Source organism: Salmo salar, chromosome 15 (genome assembly GCF_965601325.2).
Source record: "Salmo salar chromosome 15, fSalSal1, whole genome shotgun sequence".
In the NCBI taxonomy this organism is placed as follows: Eukaryota; Metazoa; Chordata; class Actinopteri; order Salmoniformes; family Salmonidae; genus Salmo; species Salmo salar.
The window spans coordinates 3,537,310-3,562,500 of NC_138305.1; the positions used below are offsets into that span (position 1 = coordinate 3,537,310).

Here is a 25,191-nt window from a genome sequence, read left to right on the forward strand (position 1 = left end):
GTATCACTCTCCATATTTTCAAGCATAGTGGTGGCTGGATCATGTTATGGGTATGATTGTAATTGTTAAAGAATGGGTCGTTTTTCAGGATAAATAAGAAACAGAATGGAGCTAAGCACAGGCAAAATCCTAGAGGAAAACCTGGTTCAGTCTGCTTTCCACCACACACTGGGAGATGAAATCACCTTTCAGCAGGACAATAACTCCATACTCAAGGCCAAATCTACATTGGAGTTGCTTACCAAGAAAGACAGTGAATGTTGCTGAGTGGCCGAGTTATAGTTTTAACTTAAATCTGCTTTGAAATCTATGGCAAGACTTGAAAATGGTTGTCTAGCAATGATCAACAACCAATATGACAGAGCTTGAAGAATGATGAAAAGTATAATGGGCAAAGAATGTACAAGCCAAGTGTGCAAAGCTCTTAGAGACTTACCCAGAAAGACTCACAGCTGTAATCGCTGCCAAAGGTGATTCTAACGTGTATTGAATACTTATGTACATTTGATATTTCTGTAGCTACATAGACCAGGTAGAGGCTACATAGACCAGGTAGAGGCTACATAGAACTGCAAAACGGTTTGGTTATTCACACTCCACAGTTTCCCGTGTGTATCAAGAATGGTCCACCACCCAAAGGACATCCAGCCAACTTCACACAACTGTGGGAAGTATTAGAGTCAACAAAGAATGCTTTTCAACACCTTGTAGAGTCCATGCCCTGACAAATAATGAGGCAGTTCTGAGGGCAAAAGGGGGGGGGGGGGGTGAAACTCAATATGAGGAAGGTGTTCCTCATGTTTAGTATACTCAGTGTATACCTCACATGCAACCTGTAATATGACTAAGGAATTAGCCTATTAAAATGTTTATCTGACTCCATAAAGACAATTAAAATATGCAAGCAAGCATTAAGCAATGAGTCGGTGTTGACTAGCAAGAATTGGTCTGAGAGTGTCTATATCAAAGACAGATATTTAATAGCATTGTAAAATGAATGGATTCACATACAAGCCATAAAACAAGCCATACAAGCATTACAAAGCATTAGTCTAGGTATGATCAGACAGGGAGAGAGACAAGGAAACCATGGCACAAGGCCCATAGCTCATGGGAGAGGCAGAGAGAGAAAGTGTAGGTATCTCACCAGCGTAGGTCAGGAACAAATAAGAGAAAGAGACAATGAATCTGAGACCCTTCATAACATCTGATTGTTTGGATTCAAAATATGAGTTGTTGACCAATGATCAACAATCAGATATCAGACCTTCAGGATGTAATCACAAACAGAACCTCTACTACCCAGAGACGTGACAAGAGGGGGTTGGCAAGATAACACAGATCATTTTTTTATTTTACCTTAATTAGGCAAGTTGGTTAAGAACACATTCTTATCTTCAATGACAGCCTAGAAACAGTGGGTTAACTGCCTTGTTCAGGGGCAGAACGACAGATTTATACCTTGTCAGCTCAGGGATTTGATCTAGCAACCTTTCGGTTACTAGCCCAACACTCTAACCACTAGGCTACCCTGCCGCCGATGCTGAATTTCTAAGGAGAAAATCTAAAACCTTTGGCATAGAGTGTTGATAAGAGTCACTTCGGGGGCTGAACCAACCTACAGTCCCACCTAGCTATTTTAAGATGACTGTAAATCACTCTGGATAAGAGCGTCTGCTAAATGACTAAAATGTTAGATGTAGAGGCTACATAGAACAGGTACAGGCTACATAGAACAGGTACATGCTACATAGAACAGGTACAGGCTACATAGGACAGGGAAAGGATACATAGAACAGGTACAGGCTACATACGACAGGTACATGCTACATATGACAGGTACATGCTACATAGGACAGGTACAGGCTACATAGAACAGGTACAGGCTACATAGGACAGGTACAGGCTACATAGGACAGGTACAGGCTACATAGGACAGGTACAGGCTACATAGAACAGGTACATGCTACATAGAACAGGTACAGGCTACATAGGACAGGTACAGGCTATATAGAACAGGCTACATAGGAGAGGTACAGGCTACATAGAACAGGTACAGGCTACATAGAACAGGTACAGGCTACATAGGACAGGTACAGGCTACATAGGACAGGTACAGGCTACATAGGACAGGTACAGGCTACATAGAACAGGTACAGGCTATATAGGACAGGTACAGGCTACATAGGACAGGTAAAGGCTATATAGAACAGGCTACATAGTACAGGCTACATAGTACAGGTACAGGCTACATAGGACAGGTACTTGCTACATAGGACAGGTACAGGCTATATAGAACAGTAAACATAGGACAGGTACAGGCTACATAGAACAGGTACAGGCTACATAGGAGAGGTATAGGCTACATAGAACAGGTACAGGCTACATAGGACAGGTGCAGGCTACATAGGACAGGTAAAGGCTATATAGAACAGGCTACATATGACAGGCACTGGCTACATAGAACAGGCTACATAGTACAGGTACAGGCTACATAGGACAGGTACTTGCTACATAGGACAGGTACAGGCTATATAGAACAGGCTACATAGGACAGGTACAGGCTACATAGAACAGGTACAGGCTACATAGAACAGGTAAAGGCTACATAGGACGGGTACAGGCTACATAGGACAGGTACAGGCTACATAGGACAGGTACAGGCTACATAGAACAGGTACAGGTTACATAGAACAGGTACAGGTTACATAGGACAGGTACAGGCTACATAGGACAGGTACAGGCTACATAGGACAGGTACAGGCTACATAGGAGAGGTACAGGCTACATAGGACAGGTACAGGCTACATAGGACAGGTACAGGCTACATAGAACAGGTACAGGCTACATAGGACAGGTACAGGCTATATAGAACAGGCTACATAGGAGAGGTACAGGCTACATAGAACAGGTACAGGTATAGGCTACATAGAACAGGTACAGGCTACATAGGACAGGTACAGGCTACATAGGACAGGTAAAGGCTATATAGAACAGGCTACATATGACAGGCACTGGCTACATAGAACAGGCTACATAGTACAGGTACAGGCTACATAGGACAGGTACTTGCTACATAGGACAGGTAAAGGCTATATAGAACAGGCTACATAGGACAGGTACAGGCTACATAGAACAGGTACAGGCTACATAGGACAGGTAAAGGCTACATAGGACGGGTAAAGGCTACATAGGACAGGTACAGGCTACATAGAACAGGTACAGGTTACATAGAACAGGTACAGGTTACATAGGACAGGTACAGGCTACATAGGACAGGTACAGGCTACATAGGACAGGTACAGGCTACATAGAACAGGTACAGGTTACATAGAACAGGTACAGGTTACATAGGACAGGTACAGGCTACATAGGACAGGTACAGGCTACATAGGACAGGTACAGGCTACATAGGACAGGTACAGGCTACATAGAACAGGTACAGGCTACATAGGACAGGTACAGGCTATATAGAACAGGCTACATAGGAGAGGTACAGGCTACATAGAACAGGTACAGGTATAGGCTACATAGGACAGGTACAGGCTACATAGGACAGGTACAGGCTACATAGGACAGGTACAGGCTATATAGGACAGGCTACATATGACAGGCACTGGCTACATAGAACAGGCTACATAGTACAGGTACAGGCTACATAGGACAGGTACTTGCTACATAGGACAGGTACAGGCTATATAGAACAGGCTACATAGGACAGGTACAGGCTACATAGAACAGGTGCAGGCTACATAGAACAGTTACAGGCTACATAGGACAGGTACAGGCTACATTAGATGTCTTCACAGAACCACCTGTATGCGAATACCCGAGACCACATCGAGACCCAAGCGGAACCTGGGTGGGATTTAATATGATTGTCACAGGTCTCCGGTACGTGTCATTTTAAGTGACTTATCCAGAAGGACCCATACAGAACCGAATGAGACTGCTGCAGTAGAGAGAGAGAGTGAGTGAGAGAAATTGTACAGTTTATGCTGCTGTGCTTTGCTTTTCACGAGAGTGGAGCATGGTGAGTGTAGCTTGTTGTTGGCCAATCATAAGTCATCAACACGGCAATAGGCTCCAGTCATAGAACCTCCGTGTGGGGCAAAAGTTAGGAGATATCTAATCAATGGAAGATGGAATTAAAATAATGGCATTAAAAGTTAAAGGAGAAGGACAGGCTAGAATGACCAAGAGACAACAGGTAGACTGCTACTTTATAGTCTGAATGGAGTTGTTGTTATTTGTAACTGTAGGATGAGAAAGTGCATGTTTCTAAAGGGTGTTTCTAAAATAACCATATAAGGAGAAGTGGGCGTTTCTAAAGGAACCATATAAGGAGAAGTGTGGGTTTCTAAAGGAACCATATAAGGAGAAGTGTGGGTTTCTAAAGGAACCATATAAGGAGAAGTGGGCGTTTCTAAAGGAACCATATAAGGAGAAGTGGGCGTTTCTAAAGGAGTCTAACACTGGAAGCGCTTGAAATCCATAACTACTAGAACCGCCATGACTTGATATTTCAATTATTATTATTATTATTATTATTATTATTTCAAATATTCAATAATAAATAATACATAGCTAACGTTAGCTAGCATTTACATTTACAAAAAACTGAACGTTACATACATGGCTACCGGTAGGTAACGTTCCAAGACACAGCTCACAATGAGTTATTTTTTTTTCCTTTTTTCATTACTGAAATTCTTTACTGTCATGTCTGCGGACCATGGCTAACGTCTGTAACCCAAACGACGTCTTGAGTGGTACCTTTAGAGACTCCAACTTGGCAGCATAGAGACGCTGAGGGATGACTGCTCTGAGAGATGATGTCGCAGCTTGATCCCTCTCGCTTGGTTGGTTGCTGTCTCTCGTCTCTCCCTCCCTCCTCGGTGTCACTCGCTCACACTAACAGTAGCCTGCACACACAGTACGGCCCCTGCTAGAGCGTCACCTTGCTCTGCCTCCTCTCCCTCGCGCTTTATCAGCTCTGGTTAATAAAGTAGCTTTTCTGCTGCTTCCATCACTCGGATCAGACCGGGTCTGGATCCGACCAGGTCAATACGGGACGGGTCTAGTTGTCCTCGGGTCCGTTCGGAACTGGGTCTTTATATATATATATATATATATATATAAAAAAAGATTTATGCATATTGGGTCCGGATGGGAAAGCGCCAGGTCCATTTCGGGAACGAGTCCAACTTTTTGGACGCGTGAAGGCCTCTAGGCTACATAGAGGCTACATAGAACACTGTGCCAGCTACATAGAACACTGTGCCAGTTACACAGAACACTGTGCCAGCTACATAGAACACTGTGCCAGTTACATAGAACACTGTGCCAGCTACATAGAACACTGTGCCAGCTACATAGAACACTGTGCCAGTTACATAGAACACTGTGCCAGCTACATAGAACACTGTGCCAGCTACATAGAACACTGTGCCAGCTACATAGAACACTGTGCCAGCTATATAGAACACTGTGCCAGCTACATAGAACACTGTGCCAGCTACATAGAACACTGTGCCAGTTACATAGAACACTGTGCCAGCTACATAGAACACTGTGCCAGCTACATAGAACACTGTGCCAGTTACATAGAACACTGTGCCAGCTACATAGAACACTGTGCCAGCTACAGTACATAGAACACTGTGCCAGCTACAGTACATAGAACACTGTGCCAGCTACAGTACATAGAACACTGTGTCAGCTACATAGAACACTGTGCCAGCTACATAGAACATTGTGCCAGCTACATAGAACACTGTATCAGCTACAGTACATAGAACACTGTGCCAGCTACATAGAACAGGTAGAGAAGTGGAAACCGGATGGTTAGGAAAGGAGGGGGGGATGAGGAGAGAGAGAGGGGAGGAGAGGGGGTGAAAAGGATGAGTAGGTCAGGAAGACGGGACAAGAAGAGATACATTTTGGTGAACTATCCCTTTAAACTGAACCTCTTCTCTTCTCCTCCTCTCTCTCCAGGTGATCACAGTATCAGAGACACCAGCAGGAGCCCTGCCCCAGCCCCTGTCCCTCCCCAGGACCTGCTCCAGACCCCATGCCCCCATGCTGGACTGTTCCTCCCGGACCCTCCCCCAGCCTCTCCGGAAGAGGCCCGGCCTGCTGCACCTGCGGAGTTGTGGGGACCTCAGCACCTTCACCTGGGCAGAGCAGCAGCCACTAGAGGCCAGGCAAGGTGGTGGGTCTGGCTTCAAGTCCTGGTCTCGAGCCAGGTCTAGAGTAGGTTCTAGGTCGACGTCACGGGCGGGCTCACGCCTGGATCATCACGAACGCCCCCACAGTCTCATAGGGGTGTTTAGGGAAACTGTGATCTGATGGAACCCTCTTCCCATCCCAACACTCCCCTAGCACAAACTGATGGCATGGTCCACTGGGGGAAACACCTTATTGACTCCAAGGGAAAGGCGCCCCCTGGTGGCGAGGCTTGGGACTGCCACTGCTAAACCTAGTGGGGAAAAACCCATTCTAAAGAACTTTGAAACTGAGTCCCACAGACTGCAAGTACTAGCCTTTAGAAAGACTGTGTGTGCGGCTGCGTGCGTGTGTTGTGTGCCTAAGGTGTGTGTGTGTGTGTGTGTATCTGCTGCACTAATACTGTTTAAGTGTATGTACAGTATGTAGTGTTGTCTGTACACTATGTTGTTTGCATTGTGAAAGAGGTGACCTGGGAATCAAAGGTTTCAAAATTGTTTCCAAATATTCCCATTAACAATTCTGTGTTACAAGCTGTTATAAAATGATTGGCTGTACATATGACAGCACTGAACCCTACCTGCATGTGAGAGTCTATGGAAGGGTCTCTTTCTATACTTCACTATCTGTCCAGTGCCTTAAATAAAGCGACATGTAATGTTCCATATAAAATGTTCAGTATGAATTAAACTGGGCATGTACCATGAGTGTTGAGTCTTAATTCAGCCTCCATTCATTTGTTTAGGCCGGGATTCAATCCCAACGCCCATTATTTTGGCTATACACCTTTTATATAAAGGCAATGTGCCGAGACTGCGTTCACAATAAACACTTCATATGTCGGCTCAATCGGGAAATCCGCATTTACATTTTAAACGCACTACAAATGTGCCTCTTATGCGCTTCCGGATTACATCTAGGCCTTAAAGTGCACCATTTATGCGCCGGGATTCAATCCAAGGCACATTAAAGAGCAGCTCACCAGACAGAGACGATGCGCCTTTCACGTAGATTACATTCATGATAAACATTGTCGTCTCAAACTTAAATTACCTTTAAAAGGTGCATTGTTGGCTGTGGATTGAATCCAGGCCTTAGAAGCAACAACAAAAACAACAACAGTCCCGTCCTTCTGCAAGTAGTTTATTGTTGTAAATACCGGTACAAACATTCCAGTTCTGTAGTTCATAACATCACAGAAAAGCTAGCAAATAAATACAAATTGCCATAGCTTTACAGAAAGTAGTATTTTTCACGTTTTCATCATCTTTAGACATGTCGACAAACATTTTAAGATGAATTACATTCAAAACAGTGCATTATAAACACTAGTTAGCCTACCTCATAGTCACCATCGACTCAAGTGTATGTTTGCTGCCCATCTCTTTACAAAGGACAACTTTGTTGCGTCACAATAGCCTACTATCGCCAACATGGACAGGGAAGGTCTATACTTCAGCAATATGCCCCCTGTGTTCGTTACCTTGTGCTCTAGACAAATATGTAATTATGTTTTTTCACATAATCATTCACTTCCTCTCTTACCTAGTTCACATGAAACCCCTTCTTTAATAAGAGACATTGTAAGGGCCCTTGCCACTAGTTTACTCAGTTCTCATTTCACCTTATTTGTTATTCATTGAAGCTTGCTTTAATATGGTCAATCCAAACTCAACACACGAAATAACCATTACAAGTATATATACCTGTATATTTATATATGTTTATGTACACAGTGGCAAGAACAAGTATGTGAACCCTTTAGAATTACCTGGATTTCTGCATAAATTGGTCATCAAATCTGATCTGATCTTCATCTAAGTCACCACACTAGACAAACATAGTGTGCTTAAACTAATAACACACAAATTATTGTATTTTTGTATATATTGAATACATCATTTAAACATTCACAGTGTAGGTTGGAAAAAGTATGTGAACCCCTAGGCTAATGACTTCTCCAAAAGCTAATTGGAGTCAGGAGTCAACTAACCTGGAGTCCAATCAATGAGACGAGATTGGAGATGTTGGTTAGAGCTGCCTTGCCCTATAAAAAACACTCACAAAATGTGAGTTTGCTATTCACAAAAGCATTGCCTGATGTGAACCATGCCTCGAACAAAAGAGATCTCAGAAGACCTAAGATTAAAAATTGTTGACTTGCATAAAGCTGGAAAGGGTTACAAAAGTATCTCTAAAAGCCTTGATGTTCATCAGTCCATGGTAAGACAAATTGTCTATAAATGAAGAAAGCACTGTTGCTACTCTCCCTAGGAGTGGCCGTCCTGCAAAGATGCAAGATCACAGTGCAGAATGCTCAATGAGGTGAAGAAGAATCCTAGTGTCAGCTAAAGACTTACAGAAATCTCTGGGTCATGCTAACATCTCTGTTGACGAGTCTACGATACGTAAAACACTAAACAAGAATAGTGTTCATGGGAGGACACCACAGAAGAAGCCACTGCTGTCCAAAAAAAACATTGCTGCACATCTGAAGTTTGCCAAAGTGCACCTGGATGTTCCACAGCGCTACTGGCAAAATATTCTGTGGACAGAACATGCAACACTATGTGTGGAGAAAAAAAGGCACAGCACATCCCAACTGTAAAGTATTGTGGATGGAGCACCTCAGGGCCTGGACAGCATGCTATCATCGACGGAAAAATGAATTCCCAAGTTTATCAAGACATTTTGCAGGAGAGCGTTAGGCTATCTGTCCGCCAGTTGAAGCTCAACAGAAGTTGGGTGCAACAGGACAATGACCAAAAAAACAGAAGTAAATCAACAACAGAATGGCTTCAACAAAAGAAAATACGCCCAGTCAGAGTCCTGACCTCAACCCGATTGAGATGCTGTGGCATGACCTCAAGTGAGCAGTTCACACCAGACATCCCAAGAATATTGCTGCACTGAAACAGTTTTGTAAAAAGGAATGGTCCAAACTTCCTCCTGACCGTTGTGCAGGTCTGATCCGCAACCACAGAAAACGTTTGGTTGAGGTTATTGAAGCCAAAGGAGGGTCAACCAGTTATTAAATCCAAGGGTTCACATACTTTTTTCACCCTGCACTGTGAATGTTTACACGGTGTGTTCAATAAAGACATGAAAACGTATCATTGTTTGTGTGTTAATAGTTTAAGCAGACGGTGTTTGTCTATTGTTGTGACCAAGATGAAGATCAGATCACATTTGATGACTAATTTATGCAGAAATCCAGGAATTTCCTTAAGGGTTCATATACTTTTTCTTGCCACTGTATATTATGTATTCCAGCTGGTTTTGGTTTAATGTGGAATAATGAAGTCGTTATCACACCCCATACACACTAGAAGCAGGAATGATACAGCATACGACCGACCAGTAGGCCATGCGAGAACATCATATGGTCGACCGAACAACTGGTGACTCCAGATAGACAGACCGGTGACTCCAGATAGACAGACCGGTGACTCCAGATAGACAGACCGGTGACTCCAGATAGACAGACCGGTGACTCCAGATAGACAGACCGGTGACTCCAGATAGGCCATGCTAGAACATCATATGGTAGGTCGGTAACTCCAGATAGACCATGCTAGAACATCATATGGTAGGTCGGTAACTCCAGATAGGCCATGCTAGAACATCATATGGTAGGTCGGTAACTCCAGATAGACCATGCTAGAACATCATATGGTAGGTCGGTAACTCCAGATAGACCATGCTAGAACATCATATGGTAGGTCGGTAACTCCAGATAGGCCATGCTAGAACATCATATGGTAGGTCGGTAAATCCAGATAGGCCATGCTAGAGCATCATATGGTAGGTCGGTAACTCCAGATAGACCATGCTAGAACATCATATGGTAGGTCGGTAACTCCAGATAGGCCATGCTAGAGCATCATATGGTAGGTCGGTAACTCCAGATAGACCATGCTAGAACATCATATGGTAGGTCGGTAACTCCAGATAGGCCATGCTAGAACATCATATGGTAGGTCGGTAACTCCAGATAGACCATGCTAGAACATCATATGGTAGGTCGGTAACTCCAGATAGACCATGCTAGAGCATCATATGGTAGGTCGGTAACTCCAGATAGACCATGCTAGAACATCATATGGTAGGTCGGTAACTCCAGATAGGCCATGCTAGAACATCATATGGTTGACCAAACGACTGGTGGCTACAGATAGACAGACTGACCGGTGACTCCAGATAGGCCATGCTACAACATCATATGGTCGACCGTACAGGAACTCTTCAGTATCATGTTAGTTCAATATCATAAAAAGTACAGTAATATTAATAAGGCCAAAATGAGCTTTAGGCATGAGACAGAGACAGAGATAGAGATAGAAACAGACAGAGATAGAGATAGAAACAGACAGAAATAGAGACAGAAACAGACAGAAATAGAGACAGAAACAGACAGAGATAGAGATAGAAACAGACAGAGATAAAGATAGAAACAGACAGAAATAGAGACAGAAACAGACAGAGATAGAGATAGAAACAGACAGAGATAGAGATAGAAACAGACAGAGATAAAGATAGAAACAGACAGAAATAGAGACAGAGAACAGACAGAGACAGAAACAGACAGAGATAGAGACAGATACATAGAGACAGAGATAGAGACAGATACATAGAGACAGAGATAGAGACAGATACAGAGAGACAGAGATAGAGACAGATACATAGAGACAGATATAGAGACAGATACAGAGAGACAGAGACAGACACTTGGAACAATCAATGGTTTAAATGGGATGTAGGGAAAGGAAAGGAAAGAAAGGGTCAACGTTTTGCACACAAGCCAGGTGTCGAGGCGATCTAGTGCAGCAACTAGAAATGATGTGTGTCCCCTCCACAAGTCATTACAGAGGTGTAGCGTCATAATGTGTCCCCTCCACAAGTCAGTACAGAGGTGTAGCGTCATAATGTGTCCCCTCCACAAGTCAGTACAGAGGTGTAGCGTCATAATGTGTCCCCTCCACAAGTCAGTACAGAGGTGTAGCATCATAATGTGTCCCCTCTACAAGTCAGTACAGAGGTGTAGCGTCATAATGTGTCCCCTCTACAAGTCAGTACAGAGGTGTAGCGTCATAATGTGTCCCCTCCACAAGTCAGTACAGAGGTGTAGCATCATAATGTGTCCCCTCCACAAGTCAGTACAGAGGTGTAGCGTCATAATGTGTGCCCTCCACAAGTCAGTACAGAGGTGTAGCGTCATAATGTGTCCCCTCCACAAGTCAGTACAGAGGTGTAGCGTCATAATGTGTCCCCTCTACAAGTCAGTACAGAGGTGTAGCGTCATAATGTGTGCCCTCCACAAGTCAGTACAGAGGTGTAGCGTCATAATGTGTCCCCTCTACAAGTCAGTACAGAGGTGTAGCGTCATAATGTGTCCCCTCTACAAGTCAGTACAGAGGTGTAGCGTCATAATGTGTCCCCTCCACAAGTCAGTACAGAGGTGTAGCATCATAATGTGTCCCCTCCACAAGTCAGTACAGAGGTGTAGCGTCATAATGTGTGCCCTCCACAAGTCAGTACAGAGGTGTAGCGTCATAATGTGTCCCCTCCACAAGTCAGTACAGAGGTGTAGCGTCATAATGTGTCCCCTCTACAAGTCAGTACAGAGGTGTAGCGTCATAATGTGTGCCCTCCACAAGTCAGTACAGAGGTGTAGCGTCATAATGTGTCCCCTCCACAAGTCAGTACAGAGGTGTAGCGTCATAATGTGTCCCGTCTACAAGCCCGGAAACTGTCCCATAAAGCAAAGCTGCTGGGCCGTCGGCCATGTTTGTAAACACGAGTCCAGAGAGGGGGTGTCTGAGGCAAGAAGTGACACGGGAGACAGGAAGTGAGGGAGGAGAATGTCTGGGTGAAAGGTCAAAAGGTCATACACCTTTAAAGAGGCGTAAGCTTCCTGGAATGAACTTCTTGAATCATCTAGACATTATATTATATATATATTATATATATTATATTCTAGAATAACTAGGGGCTCTATTCAATCTTTATCGCTAAGGTGTTACACATAGCGCGACATGTTAAGGTAATTTCCTATTGAGCCGACATCTGCAGCGTTTACCGTGAATGCAGTCTTTGCTAATGAGGGGACATTGCCTTTAAATTTCAATCACCATGTAAAGCTGAATTTCCTCAATATAGATTGAATAGTGCACTAGATCTGATTCTAAAGTAGAGCTGAAGGGCCTTTCAACAATCCCATTTATCACATACAGCCCAATCAATATATAATTACAATGTTAGTGTCATAACGTGATCAGGTTGAGAGGACAGCCTTACTTCTCATCCTGAAGAAGAGAACAAAATAGGTATTGTAAATGTATACGGCAGGCCAGACAGATAAATGACCGGGAAGACGTGGTTATAGAAGAGGAGTCATAACACCAGGAATAGTCGTTCCTTTCTATTGTTAATCATCATCATCACTGCAGTCATCTGCATTACTTTGTCCTCACACTCTCACAGCAAGACCATAATCAGAACAATCTGGTCATTACCAGAGTTAAGTCATCGGGGTTGGAGTCAATTCCAATTGAAGACAGTCAATTCAAGAAGTAAACGAAAATGTAGACACAAGTATTGCAAAAACAAAATAATTAATCTATTTTCAATAACTTCTCAATAACCTGAAAAGGAGAACCTATTTATTTCAAAAGATTATAAATGTTTGAATTTTAAATGTATATCAGTTCCTTAATTTGAATTGAACCCAGACCTGTAAATCATCAGTTCTGTCTTTAGTAATACGCTAGTCTCAACACACTGTAGCCCAGGGATCATCAACTAGCTTCAGGCACAGGCCAATGTCTTCTTGAGGGGATGGTCAGGGTTCCGGAACATAATTACAAATCATTTTTAGACTGGTGTATATATACTGAGATCATGTGACAGATCATGTGACACTTAGATTGCAAATTGACCACAAGAAGCCCAAACAGATAATATTTGACAAAAACATAATAATTTCAAACCTTAATTACAATCACATACAGTGCCTTGCATAAGTTTTCACCCTCCTTGGTGTTATAACCATTTTGTTTCATTACAACCTGTAATTTAAATTGATTTTTATTTGGATTTCATGTAATGGACATACACAAAATAGTCCAAATTGGTGAAATGAAATGAAAAAAATTACTTGTTTCAAAAAAGTATAAAAAAGTAAAAACTGAAAAATTGGTGTGTGCATATGTATTCACCCCCTTCGCTATGAAGCCCCTAAAAAAGATCTGGTGCAACCAATTACCTTCAGAAGTCACATAATTAGTTAAATAAAGTCTACCTGTGTGCAATGTAAGTATCACATGATCTGTCACATAATCTCAGTATATATACACCTGTTCTGAAAGGCCCCAGAGTCTGCAACACCACTAAGCAAGGGGCACCACATGAAGACCAAGGAGCTCTTCAAACAGGTCAGAGACAATGTTGTGGAGAAGTAACAATCAGGGTTGTGTTATAAAAAATATCAGAAACTTTGAACATCCCACGGGGCACCATTAAATCCATTATTAAAAAATGGAAAGAATATGGCACCCCAACAAACCTGTCAAGAGAGGGCCGCCCACCAAAACTCATGGACCAGGCAAGGAGGGCATTAATCAGAGAGGCAACAAAGAGACCAAACATAACCCTGAAGGAGCTGCAAAGCTCCACAGCGGAGATTGGCGTATCTATCCATAGGACCACTTTAAGCCGTACACTCCACAGAGCTGGGCTTTACAGAAGAGTGACCAGAAAAAAGCCCTTGCTCAAAGAACAAAATAAGCAAACACGTTTGGTGTTCGCCAAAAGGCATGTGGGAAACTCCCCAAACATATGGAAGAAGGTACTCTGGTCAGAAGAGACTAAAACTGAGCTTTTTGGCCATCAAGGAAAATGCTGTCTGGCGCAAACCCAACACCTCTCAGCACCCCGAGAACACCACAGTGAAGCATGGTGGTGGCAGCATCATGCTGTGGGGATGTTTTTCATCAGCAGAGACTGGGAAACTGGTCAAAATTTAAGGAATGATGGATGGTGCTAAATACAGGGAAATTCTTGAGGGAAACCTGTTTCAGTCTTCCAGAGATTTGAGACTGGGATGGAGGTTCACCTTCCAGCAGGACAATGACCCGAAGCATCCTGCTAAAGCAACACTTGAGTGGTTTAAGGGGAAACATTTAAATGTCTTGGAATGGCCTAGTCAAAGCTCAGACCTCAATCCAATTGAGAATCTGTGGTATGACTTAAAGATTGCTGTACACTTGTGGAACCCATCCAACTTGAAGGAGCTGGAGCAGTTATGCCTTGAAGAATGGGCAAAAATCCCAGTGGCTAGATATGTCAAGCTTATAGAAATACCCCAAGAGACTTGCAGCTGTCATTGCTGCAAAAGGTGGCTCTACAAAGTATTAGTTATAGAATAGTTATCCATGCTCAAGTTTTCCGTTTTTTGTGTGACTTATTTCTTTGTTTCACCCCCAAAAATATTTTGCATCTTCAAAGTGGTAGGCATGTTGTGTAAATCAAATGATTACAAACCCCCCCAAAAATCAATTTTAATTCCAGGTTGTAAGGCAACAAAATAGGAAAAATGCCAAGGGTGGGGTGCATACTTTCGCAAGCCACTGTATAACTCTATTCTCCATGGGAATACTTTGGAGGAGATTTCCAAAATTAAACTCACTTGGAGCTGATTTGCTGTTGTTTTTACAGTCTTATATGCCCCCCCCCCCCCCAAAAAAAAGAAATTATATATATATACTGCTCAAAAAAATAAAGGGAACACTTAAACAACACCATGTAACTCCAAGTCAATCACACTTCTGTGAAATCAAACTGTCCACTTAGGAAGCAACACTGATTGACAATACATTTCACATGCTGTTGTGCAAATGGAATAGACAACAGGTGGAAATTATAGGCAATTAGCAAGACACCCCCAATAAAGGAGTGGTTCTGCAGGTGGTGACCACAGACCACTTCTCAGTTCCTATGCTTCCTGGCTGATGTTTTGGTCACTTTTGAATGCTGGCGGTGCTTTCACTCTAGTGGTAGCATGAGACGGAGTCTACAACCCACACAAGTGGCTCAGGTAGTGCAGCTCATCCAGGATGGCACATCAATGCGAGAGTGGCAAGAAGGTTTGCTGTGTCTGTCAGCGTAGTGTCCAGAGCATGGAGGCGCTACCAGGAGACAGGCCAGTACATCAGGAGACATGGAGGAGGCCGTAGAAGGGCAACAACCCAGCAGCAGGACCGCTACCTCCGCCCTTGTGCAAGGAGGAGCAGGAGAAGCACTGCCAGAGCCCTGCAAAATGACCTCCAGCAGGCCACAAATGTGCATGTGTCTGCTCAAACGGTCAGAAACAGACTCCATGAGGGTGGTATGAGGGCCCGACGTCCACAGGTGGGGGTTGTGCTTATAGCCCAACACCGTGCAGGACGTTTGGCATTTGCCAGAGAACACCAAGATCGGCAAATTCGCCACTGGCGCCCTGTGCTCTTCACAGATGAAAGCAGGTTCACACTGAGCACATGTGACAGACGTGACAGAGTCTGAAGATGCCGTGGAGAACGTTCTGCTGCCTGCAACATCTCCAGCATGACCGGTTTGGCGGTGGGTCAGTCATGGTGTGGGGTGGCATTTCTTTGGGGGGCCGCACAGCCCTCCATGTGCTCGCCAGAGGTAGCCTGACTGCCGTTAGGTACCGAGATGAGATCTTCAGACCCCTTGTGAGACCATATGCTGGTGCGGTTGGCCCTGGGTTCCTCCTAATGCAAGACAATGCTAGACCTCATGTGGCTGGAGTGTGTCAGCAGTTCCTGCAAGAGGAAGGCATTGATGCTATGGACTGGCCCGCCCGTTCCCCAGACCTGAATCCAATTGAGCACATCTGGGACATCATGTCTCGCTCCATCCACCAACGCCACGTTGCACCACAGACTGTCCAGGAGTTGGCGGATGCTTTAGTCCAGGTCTGGGAGGAGATCCCTCAGGAGACCATCCGCCACCTCATCAGGAGCATGCCCAGGCGTTGTAGGGAGGTCATACAGGCACGTGGAGGCCACACACACTACTGAGCCTCATTTTGACTTGTTTTAAGGACATTACATCAAAGTTGGATCAGCCTGTAGTGTGGTTTTCCACTTTAATTTTGAGTGTGACTCCAAATCCAGACCTCCATGGGTTGATAAATTGGATTTCCATTGATTATTTTTGTGTGATTTTGTTGTTATTTTCTACAGTTTAGTATATTGGTCAAGACATCAAAACTATGAAATAACACATATGGAATCATGTAGTAACAAAAAAGTGTTAAGCAAATCAAAATATATTTGTGATTCTTCAAAGTAGCCACCCTTTGCGTTGATGACAGCTTTGCACACACCTGGAATGCATTTCCATTAACAGGTGTGACTTTGTGGAATTTCTTTCCTTCTTAATGCGTTTGAGCCAATCAGTTGTGTTGTGACAAGGTATGGAGGGTACACAGAAGATAGCCCTATTTGATAAAAGACCAAGTTCATATTATGGCAAGAACAACTCAAATAAGCAAAGAGAAACGACAGTCCATCATTACTTTAAGACATGAAGATCAGTCAATCCGGAACATTAAGAACTTTGAAAGTTTCTTCAAGTGCAGTTGCAAAAATCATGAAGCGCTATGATGAAACTGGCTCTTATGAGGACCGCCACAGGAAAGGAAGACCCAGAGTTACCTCTGCTGCAGAGGATAAGTTCATTAAAGTTAACTGCACCTCAGATTTCAGCCCAAGTAAATGCTTCAGAGTTCAAGTAACAGACACATCTCAACATCAACTGTTCAGAGGAAACACTACTAAAGGACATCAATAAGAAGATGAGACTTTCTTGGGCCAAGAAACCAAAGCAATGGACATTAGATCAGTGGAAATCTGTCCTTTGGTCTGATGAGTCCAAATTTGAGATTTTTGGTTCCAAACGCCATGTCTTTGTGAGACGCAGAGTAGGTGAATGGATGATCTCCGCATGTGTAGTTCCCACCGTGAAGCATGGAGGAGGAGGTGTGGGGGTGCTTTTTGCTGGTGACACTGTCAGTGATTTATTTAGAATTCAAGGCACACTTAACCAGCATGGTTACCACCGCATTCTGCAGTGATACGCCGTCTCTTCTGGTTTGTGCTTAGTGGGACTATCATTTGTTTTTCAACAGGACAATGACCCAACACACCTTCAGGCTGTGTAAGGGCTATTTGACCAAGAAGGAGCGTGATGGAGTGCTGCATCAGATGACCTGGTCTCCACAATCTCCTGACCTCAACCAAACTGAGATGGTTCGGGATGAGTCGGACCGCAGAGTGAAGGAAAAGCAGCCAACAAGTGCTCAGCATATGTGGGAACTCCTTCAAGACTGTTGGACAAGCATTCCAGGTGAAGCTGGTTGAGAGAATGCCAAGAGTGTGCAAAACTGTCATCAAGGTAAATAGTGGATATTTGAAGAATCTCAAATATAAAATATATTTTGATCTTTTTAACACGTTTTTGGTTACTACATGATCCCATGTTATGTTATTTCATAGTTTTGTCTTCACTATTATTCTACAATGTAGAAAATAGTAAAAATGAAGAAAAACCCTTGAATGAGTAGGTGTGTCCAAACTTTTGATCGGTAGTATATATAAATATATTTTATTTTTTGTTGATGTGGAAAACTTGGGTGGCCAAATAAAATGAACCGCGGGCCACCAGTTGGGGAAGCCTGCTGTAGCCTATTTAATCCCTTGTAGTCTAGCCCCTTCATGCAGCAGATCACTGAGGATTTGTGAATAAATTTACACCAGAGAACTGTGAGATTATGTTGATTCAAAGTACCTTAAATTCATCACATCTGCGAGATAACAAAATTAAATCTAAAAATAAAAGCATAAATATATATTTTTTTAAACAAAATAATGGCCCATTTCCTATACTATGATGAACATCCTTCAAGTATAAAGATTGAGATCCAAATGCAATGCACTATATTATAATATATGATGTCCTATTAACATAATTACAGTATGGTCTCGCATAAATACTGCAGATTAAATTCAAGACAAAATAAAAACAAATTGTGTGTCTATTAAATAAGACGGTGGAATGTACATTTCTCCATTATAAAATACAAAATAATATCATTGAACTTTTTAGTTGGTATTGTAACACAGTCTAATCCTAACCCTAACTTCAGTTTGGTGCACAATCTAATCCAATTTTCAGCATGACAAAAATGAAGACGCTTTACTTGGTGATTCAGTCTGGGTAATCTCTTCTGCTATCTATCCTCTGATTTAGATGGTGTTCTGTTGTAGTTCACCAGGGTTTCTGCTATCTATCCTCTGATTCAGATGGATGTGTTCTGTTGTAGTTCACCAGGGTTTCTGCTATCTATCCTCTGATTCAGATGGATGTGTTCTGTTGTAGTTCACCAGGGTTTCTGCTATCTATCCTCTGATTCAGATGGATGTGTTCTGTTGTAGTTCACCAGGGTTTCTGCTATCTATCCTCTGATTCAGATGGATGTGTTCTGTTGTAGTTCACCAGGGTTTCTGCTATCTATCCTCTGATTCAGATGGATGTGTTATGTTGTAGTTCACCAGGGTTTCTGCTATCGATCCTCTGATTTAGATGGATGTGTTCTGTTATAGTTCACCAGGGTTTCTGCTATCTATCCTCTGATTCAGATGGATGTGTTCTGTTGTAGTTCACCAGGGTTTCTGCTATCTATCCTCTGATTCAGATGGTGTTCTGTTGTAGTTCACCAGGGTTTCTGCTATCTATCCTCTGATTTAGATGGATGTGTTCTGTTATAGTTCACCAGGGTTTCTGCTATCTATCCTCTGATTTAGATGGTGTTCTGTTGTAGTTCACCAGGGTTTCTGCTATCTATCCTCTGATTTAGATGGATGTGTTCTGTTGTAGTTCACCAGGGTTTCTGCTATCTATCCTCTGATTCAGATGGATGTGTTCTGTTGTAGTTCACCAGGGTGTCTGCTATCTATCCTCTGATTTAGATGGTGTTCTGTTGTAGTTCACCAGGGTTTCTGCTATCGATCCTCTGATTTAGATGGATGTGTTCTGTTGTAGTTCACCAGGGTTTCTGCTATCTATCCTCTGATTTAGATGGATGTGTTCTGTTGTAGTTCACCAGGGTTTCTGCTATCTATCCTCTGATTTAGATGGATGTGTTCTGTTGTAGTTCACCAGGGTTTCTGCTATCTATCCTCTGATTTAGATGGTGTTCTGTTGTAGTTCACCAGGGTTTCTGCTATCTATCCTCTGATTCAGATGGATGTGTTCTGTTGTAGTTCACCAGGGTTTCTGCTATCTATCCTCTGATTCAGATGGATGTGTTCTGTTGTAGTTCACCAGGGTTTCTGCTATCTATCCTCTGATTTAGATGGATGTGTTCTGTTGTAGTTCACCAGGGTTTCTGCTATCTATCCTCTGATTCAGATGGATGTGTTCTGTTGTAGTTCACCAGGGTTTCTGCTATCTATCCTCTGATTCAGATGGATGTGTTCTGTTGTAGTTCACCAGGGTTTCTGCTATCTATCCTCTGATTCAGATGGATGTGTTCTGTTGTAGTTCACCAGGGTTTCTGCTATCTATCCTCTGATTCAGATGGATGTGTTCTGTTGTAGTTCACCAGGGTTTCTGCTATCTATCCTCTGATTCAGATGGATGTGTTCTGTTGTAGTTCACCAGGGTTTCTGCTATCTATCCTCTGATTCAGATGGATGTGTTCTGTTGTAGTTCACCAGGGTTTCTGCTATCTATCCTCTGATTCAGATGGATGTGTTATGTTGTAGTTCACCAGGGTTTCTGCTATCTATCCTCTGATTTAGATGGATGTGTTCTGTTGTAGTTCACCAGGGTTTCTGCTATCTATTCTCTGATTTAGATGGTGTTCTGTTGTAGTTCACCAGGGTTTCTGCTATCGATCCTCTGATTTAGATGGATGTGTTCTGTTGTAGTTCACCAGGGTTTCTGCTATCTATCCTCTGATTCAGATGGATGTGTTCTGTTGTAGTTCACCAGGGTTTCTGCTATCTATCCTCTGATTTAGATGGATGTGTTCTGTTGTAGTTCACCAGGGTTTCTGCTATCTATCCTCTGATTTAGATGGTGTTCTGTTGTAGTTCACCAGGGTTTCTGCTATCTATCCTCTGATTCAGATGGTGTTCTGTTGTAGTTCACCAGGGTTTCTGCCATCTATCCTCTGATTTAGATGGATGTGTTCTGTTGTAGTTCACCAGGGTTTCTGCTATCGATCCTCTGATTTAGATGGATGTGTTCTGTTGTAGTTCACCAGGGTTTCTGCTATCTATCCTCTGATTTAGATGGTGTTCTGTTGTAGTTCACCAGGGTTTCTGCTATCTATCCTCTGATTTAGATGGTGTTATGTTGTAGTTCACCAGGGTTTCTGCTATCTATCCTCTGATTTAGATGGATGTGTTCTGTTGTAGTTCACCAGGGTTTCTGCTATCGTACTACAGTATTCAGCTACAACCCGTTTTTCCAGGAGGCACAAAGACAGTCCATCACCCCCTGTTGCTCCATCAGACCAGACAAAGCCCATCACCCCCCTGTTGCTCCATCAGACCAGACAAAGCCCATCACCCCTTGTTGCTCCATCAGAGAAAACAAAGCCATATATTATATTCAGAAAATACATGGCTCTGGATGGAATGTATCACATTAGCACTGGTCTCAGAGTGCCTGTAAAATCCTTAATGTTAAACTCTTCTGACATATGGCGGTTTGATGATGCAGTTCTTCCCCTGCTCTTCCCAGGGTGGAAATAAACCGTGCACGTGAATAGACCAATATCAGCCGTGCACGTGACTGGAGCCGTGCCTAGCCGAGTCTCTGGACTTGTAGAACTGGTTTTCTTGGACAGCACGTATGTTTTTGTAAGGGAACATGGATTCCTTTGAAGGTTGTAAATCATTGGGTGGGTGACAGATGCTTGGGCATAGAGGAGAGACAAAGCAGCTTGGAATGCTGGATAAATCAGCCCAAATCTCAGCCATAAAAACATACTGGAGACAAAATAAAGGGAAAAACTAAACTTGGAAAGATGGAAACGTTTTGTTTTCTTTATCTGTTCTGGTGGGCTACCAGAGTCTTTTATCCTCTGTCTCGACTCTCGTTAATGTTAGCTGGAAGGTATGGAATGTTATGAGGAAGAATATGTGGTTGGTTGTTCAGAGTGGTAACACTTCGTTAATCAGCAGGTTTCACACTCCCTCTCTTCTTGTTTGTGTTGTGGGAGAACACAGAGGTAACCCTAACATTACATCAGATGAGTGCAGCCGGTCGAGAGAATGGAGAGAGATAATGCTGAGAGAAAGAGAGGGGAAAAAGACAGAGGGAGAGAATGAGAGACAAGGGCAGGAAATGACCCTCGGGATGGGAGGGGCTTGAACAAGCTGTCTGGTACAGCCCACCTCTACTCTCCACAGCAAAACAATCGGATTGGAGAGTAATCTAGAGCACATGGCAGGTCCACTCGTAAGGCTATAGAAGCTTCATTCTCCAATGGTGAGCTGGGGTTTGGGGAGAGGGGGAGGAATTGCTCACACACAGAGGGTGCAGTGATGCTTGGGGTCAGGGGTCAGGAGAAGAGGTCAAAGGTGAAGAGTCAGAGGGTGAGGTCAGTTCTAGATGTAAACAGGTTGCTCCTGGGCAGTTAGCAAGCGGTACATGGCAGCTGGCATCGTCTTCATGTGGATCTGTGGACCCGAGAGAGAAAGAGGGAGAGAAAGTCAGAGGTGAAGAAAGAGAGTCATGCTGATCATATTTATGAGCCTCAACCCTAACCCCAGGCTCAATACCCTAACCTACCCCTAGACTCAACCCTAACCCTAGCCTCAATCCCCTAACCTAACCCTAGCCTCAACCCTAATCCTAGCATCAATACCCTAGCCTCAACCCTAACCCTAGCCTCAATACCCTAACCTAACCCTAGCCTCAACCCTAACCCTAGCCTCAACCCTAATCCTAGACTCAACCCTAGCCTCAAACCCCTAACCTAACCTCAACCCTAACCCTAGCCTCAATACCCTAACCTAACCCTAGCCTCAATACCCTAACCTAACCCTAGCCTCAATACCCTAACCCCAGCCTCAATCCCCTAACCTAACCCTAGCCTCAAACCCCTAACCCTAGCCTCAACCCTAACCCTAGCCCCCATCCTAACCCCAGCCTCAACCCTAACCCCATCCTTAACCCTAACTCTAGCCTTAACCCTAACCTCAATACCCTAACCCTAACCTCAATACCCTAGCCTCAAACTAACCCTAGCTCAACCCTAACCTAGTCTCAACCCTAACCTAGCCTCAACCCTAACCCTAGGCTTAACCCCAGCCTCGACCCTAACCCCAGCCTCGACCCTAACCCCAGCCTCGACCCTAACCCCAGTCTCGACCCTAACCCCAGCCTCGACCCTAACCCCAGCCTCGACCCTAACCCCATCCTCGACACTAACCTCAACCCTAACCCTAAAAGCTGAGACAGTAATAACCGATTCATACAAGTCTTGTTTATCTCTGGTAACATATTCTAGGGTTAGAAGCACAGGAGGACCTTTGCCCTGTGACCTCACCTCTCCCACGGCGTTGGACAGGATGTGGACAATCTTCTCGTGGGGCGTGGCCACTACGCTCTGGCTGTTGATCTCGATGATGCGGTGGCCAACCCTGACCCCTCCCCTCTCAGCGATGCCCCCTCGCATAAGGCTGCAGATCTGTTGGTGTGGAGGAGATGGTCCATAAAAGACTATTACATTCAGACATACAGCCATACAGACATAAAGACATTCAGCTTAAAGGTCCAATTCAGCCGTTTTTATCTCAATATCAAATCATTTCTGGGTAACAATTAAGTACATTACTGTGATTGTTTTCAATTAAAATGGTCAAAAAGAACCCTAAATTGCTTTTTAGCAAAGAGCAATTTCTCAAACAAGAATTTTGCTAGGACTGTCTGGGTGTGGTCAAAGTGGGGAGGGGGAGAAAAAAAACTAGCTGTTATTGGCAGAAAGGTTTGGAACTCTTTCTTCTTGGTCTATTAACTAATTTATAGTCTGCTGATGTCACCAGGCAGACCAAAACTACATCCCACCAAAACAGACTGAAATTTCAGGTGGTCTTTTCAAACAGCTCTTACACTAAAAGGGCATTATCATCATTTTCACAATATTATTCCAACCTGATAGTGTGGAAACATATATAAAACACAGGGAACAAAAATGTGTTTTTGACTGCACTGGGCCTTTAAGATAAGATATACTTTTTTTAGTCCATACGTGGTAGAAATATGTCTTCTGCTTTGACCCAACCCCTCTGACACACACACACACACACACACACACACACACACACACACACACACACACACACACGGTTTGAAAGGCTGGAGAAGAGCTTAAATTGAACTTAAATTCAGCTATTCAGTTTCAGCAAAAACATGAGTCCATCACTTAAAGAGTTGCCACTACAATATACAGTACACAGTATACAGTACACAGTATAAAGTACACAGTACACAGTATAAAGTACACAGTACACAGTATAAAGTACACAGTACACACAAACAAACAAAATGTTATGATCTCAAAGCAAACAAAGTCAAGTGCCCAGTAAGTTTGGGGCTCATGACATCACTAGACAACACATGGTCTCCATGGCGATACCCACAATGCCATTCTGTACGCTGAAGCCCAGCTGGTATCTGAGGTCAGGTCGTCTGATGAGCACCGTGGTTACGGGAGGACACCTTACGATGTTCAGCTTGATACGAGACTGGTTCTTCAGACCCTGCACAGGAGAGGAGAGACAGGAGTCAGACCCTAACAGAGGTGAGATGTTCAGTTTGATACGAGACTGGTTCTTCAGACCCTGCACAGGAGAGGAGAGACAGGAGTCAGACCCTAACAGAGGTGAGAGATGGTCAGTTTGAAGGCACTGTAGATGTTGGCTGTGTGTACTGTCCTTGGCATTCACGTTCTTACATAAAAGAGAATACGTCATTACAAGAGAATGAGAGTATACAGAGAGAGTGAGGAATGAAAGAACAGGATTGTATACAGAGATAGCGAGGAAAGAGAGAGCTGAGAAATAAAGGAAGCATGGCTGCGGAAACATGTTTTGGGGTGATATTTTAAATATTTTAAATTGTGATTTATTAGAGGGTACCCTCAGCCCCCCTACTTCCCGCGGCTATGAAAGGAAGGAGAGATATTGAGAAAAAAGAGATAAACAGAGAGGTGTATGTCCTTTACTAGCCTCTAGGTAGACAGCGGTAGTCTCACCAGAGAAAGAGAGTGTTGGAGAAGAAGAGAGAGAGAGAAGGAGAAAGGGGAAGGAGAGCGAGATGGAGGAGAGAGAGATAGAGGGAGGAATAGATTGATACCTTAATAATGGTCTGGCAAGTAGAGAGGTGTAGTCCTACCAGACTGGTTCTGTTGATGGAAGGAGAGAGGAAGAGAGAGAGAGACATAGAAGGGGGAGGAGAGGGATAGATAGGTACCTTAATGATAGTCTGGCATGTAGACAGGGGTAGTCCTACCAGACTGGTCCCGTTGATAGACATGATCTGGTCTCCGATGTTCAGACGACCAGACTTCTCAGATGGACCAGCATGCATCATGTTGGCGATGATGACTGTGGGCAGGATGGAGCCCCACCCACTCTCCACAATCACCACGCCCAGAATGTCACCCTTCTGCTTCTCAATGTAAACCTGGGGAGGCACAACCAATACATCTGTGTGTGTGTGTGTGTGTGTGTGTGTGTGTGTGTGTGTGTGTGTGTGTGTGTGTGTGTGTGTGTGTGTGTGTGTGTGTGTGTGTGTGTGTGTGTGTGTGTGTGTGTGTGTGTGTGTGTGTGTGTGTGTGCGTGTGTGTGTGTGCGTGTGTGTCAGGGGAGAGCTCTGGAC

The 25,191-nt window shown here is 43.7% G+C and overlaps 2 protein-coding genes across 2 annotated transcripts in view; one reads left to right on the plus strand and one right to left on the minus strand.

Moving 5' to 3' along the window:
• LOC106570822 (endosomal transmembrane epsin interactor 1) overlaps positions 1-6,935 on the plus strand; it is an 81,802-nt gene extending 74,867 nt beyond the window's left edge. Inside the window, exon 10 of the mRNA XM_045695328.2 lies at positions 5,998-6,935. Within this exon, the coding sequence (XP_045551284.1) occupies positions 5,998-6,351 (354 nt within the window). The 3' untranslated portion in view covers positions 6,352-6,935. The remainder of the gene's footprint in view (positions 1-5,997) is intronic.
• Positions 6,936-7,355: 420 nt separating this feature from the next.
• Positions 7,356-25,191, minus strand: part of LOC106570823 (amyloid-beta A4 precursor protein-binding family A member 1) — a 33,812-nt gene continuing 15,976 nt past the window's right edge. Inside the window, exons 4-7 of the mRNA XM_082961553.1 lie at positions 24,784-24,996; positions 23,952-24,071; positions 22,859-22,999; positions 7,356-21,986 (exon numbers count right to left, since the gene is read on the minus strand). Coding sequence (XP_082817679.1) covers positions 21,915-21,986; positions 22,859-22,999; positions 23,952-24,071; positions 24,784-24,996 — 546 coding nt within the window. The 3' untranslated portion in view covers positions 7,356-21,914. The remainder of the gene's footprint in view (positions 21,987-22,858; positions 23,000-23,951; positions 24,072-24,783; positions 24,997-25,191) is intronic.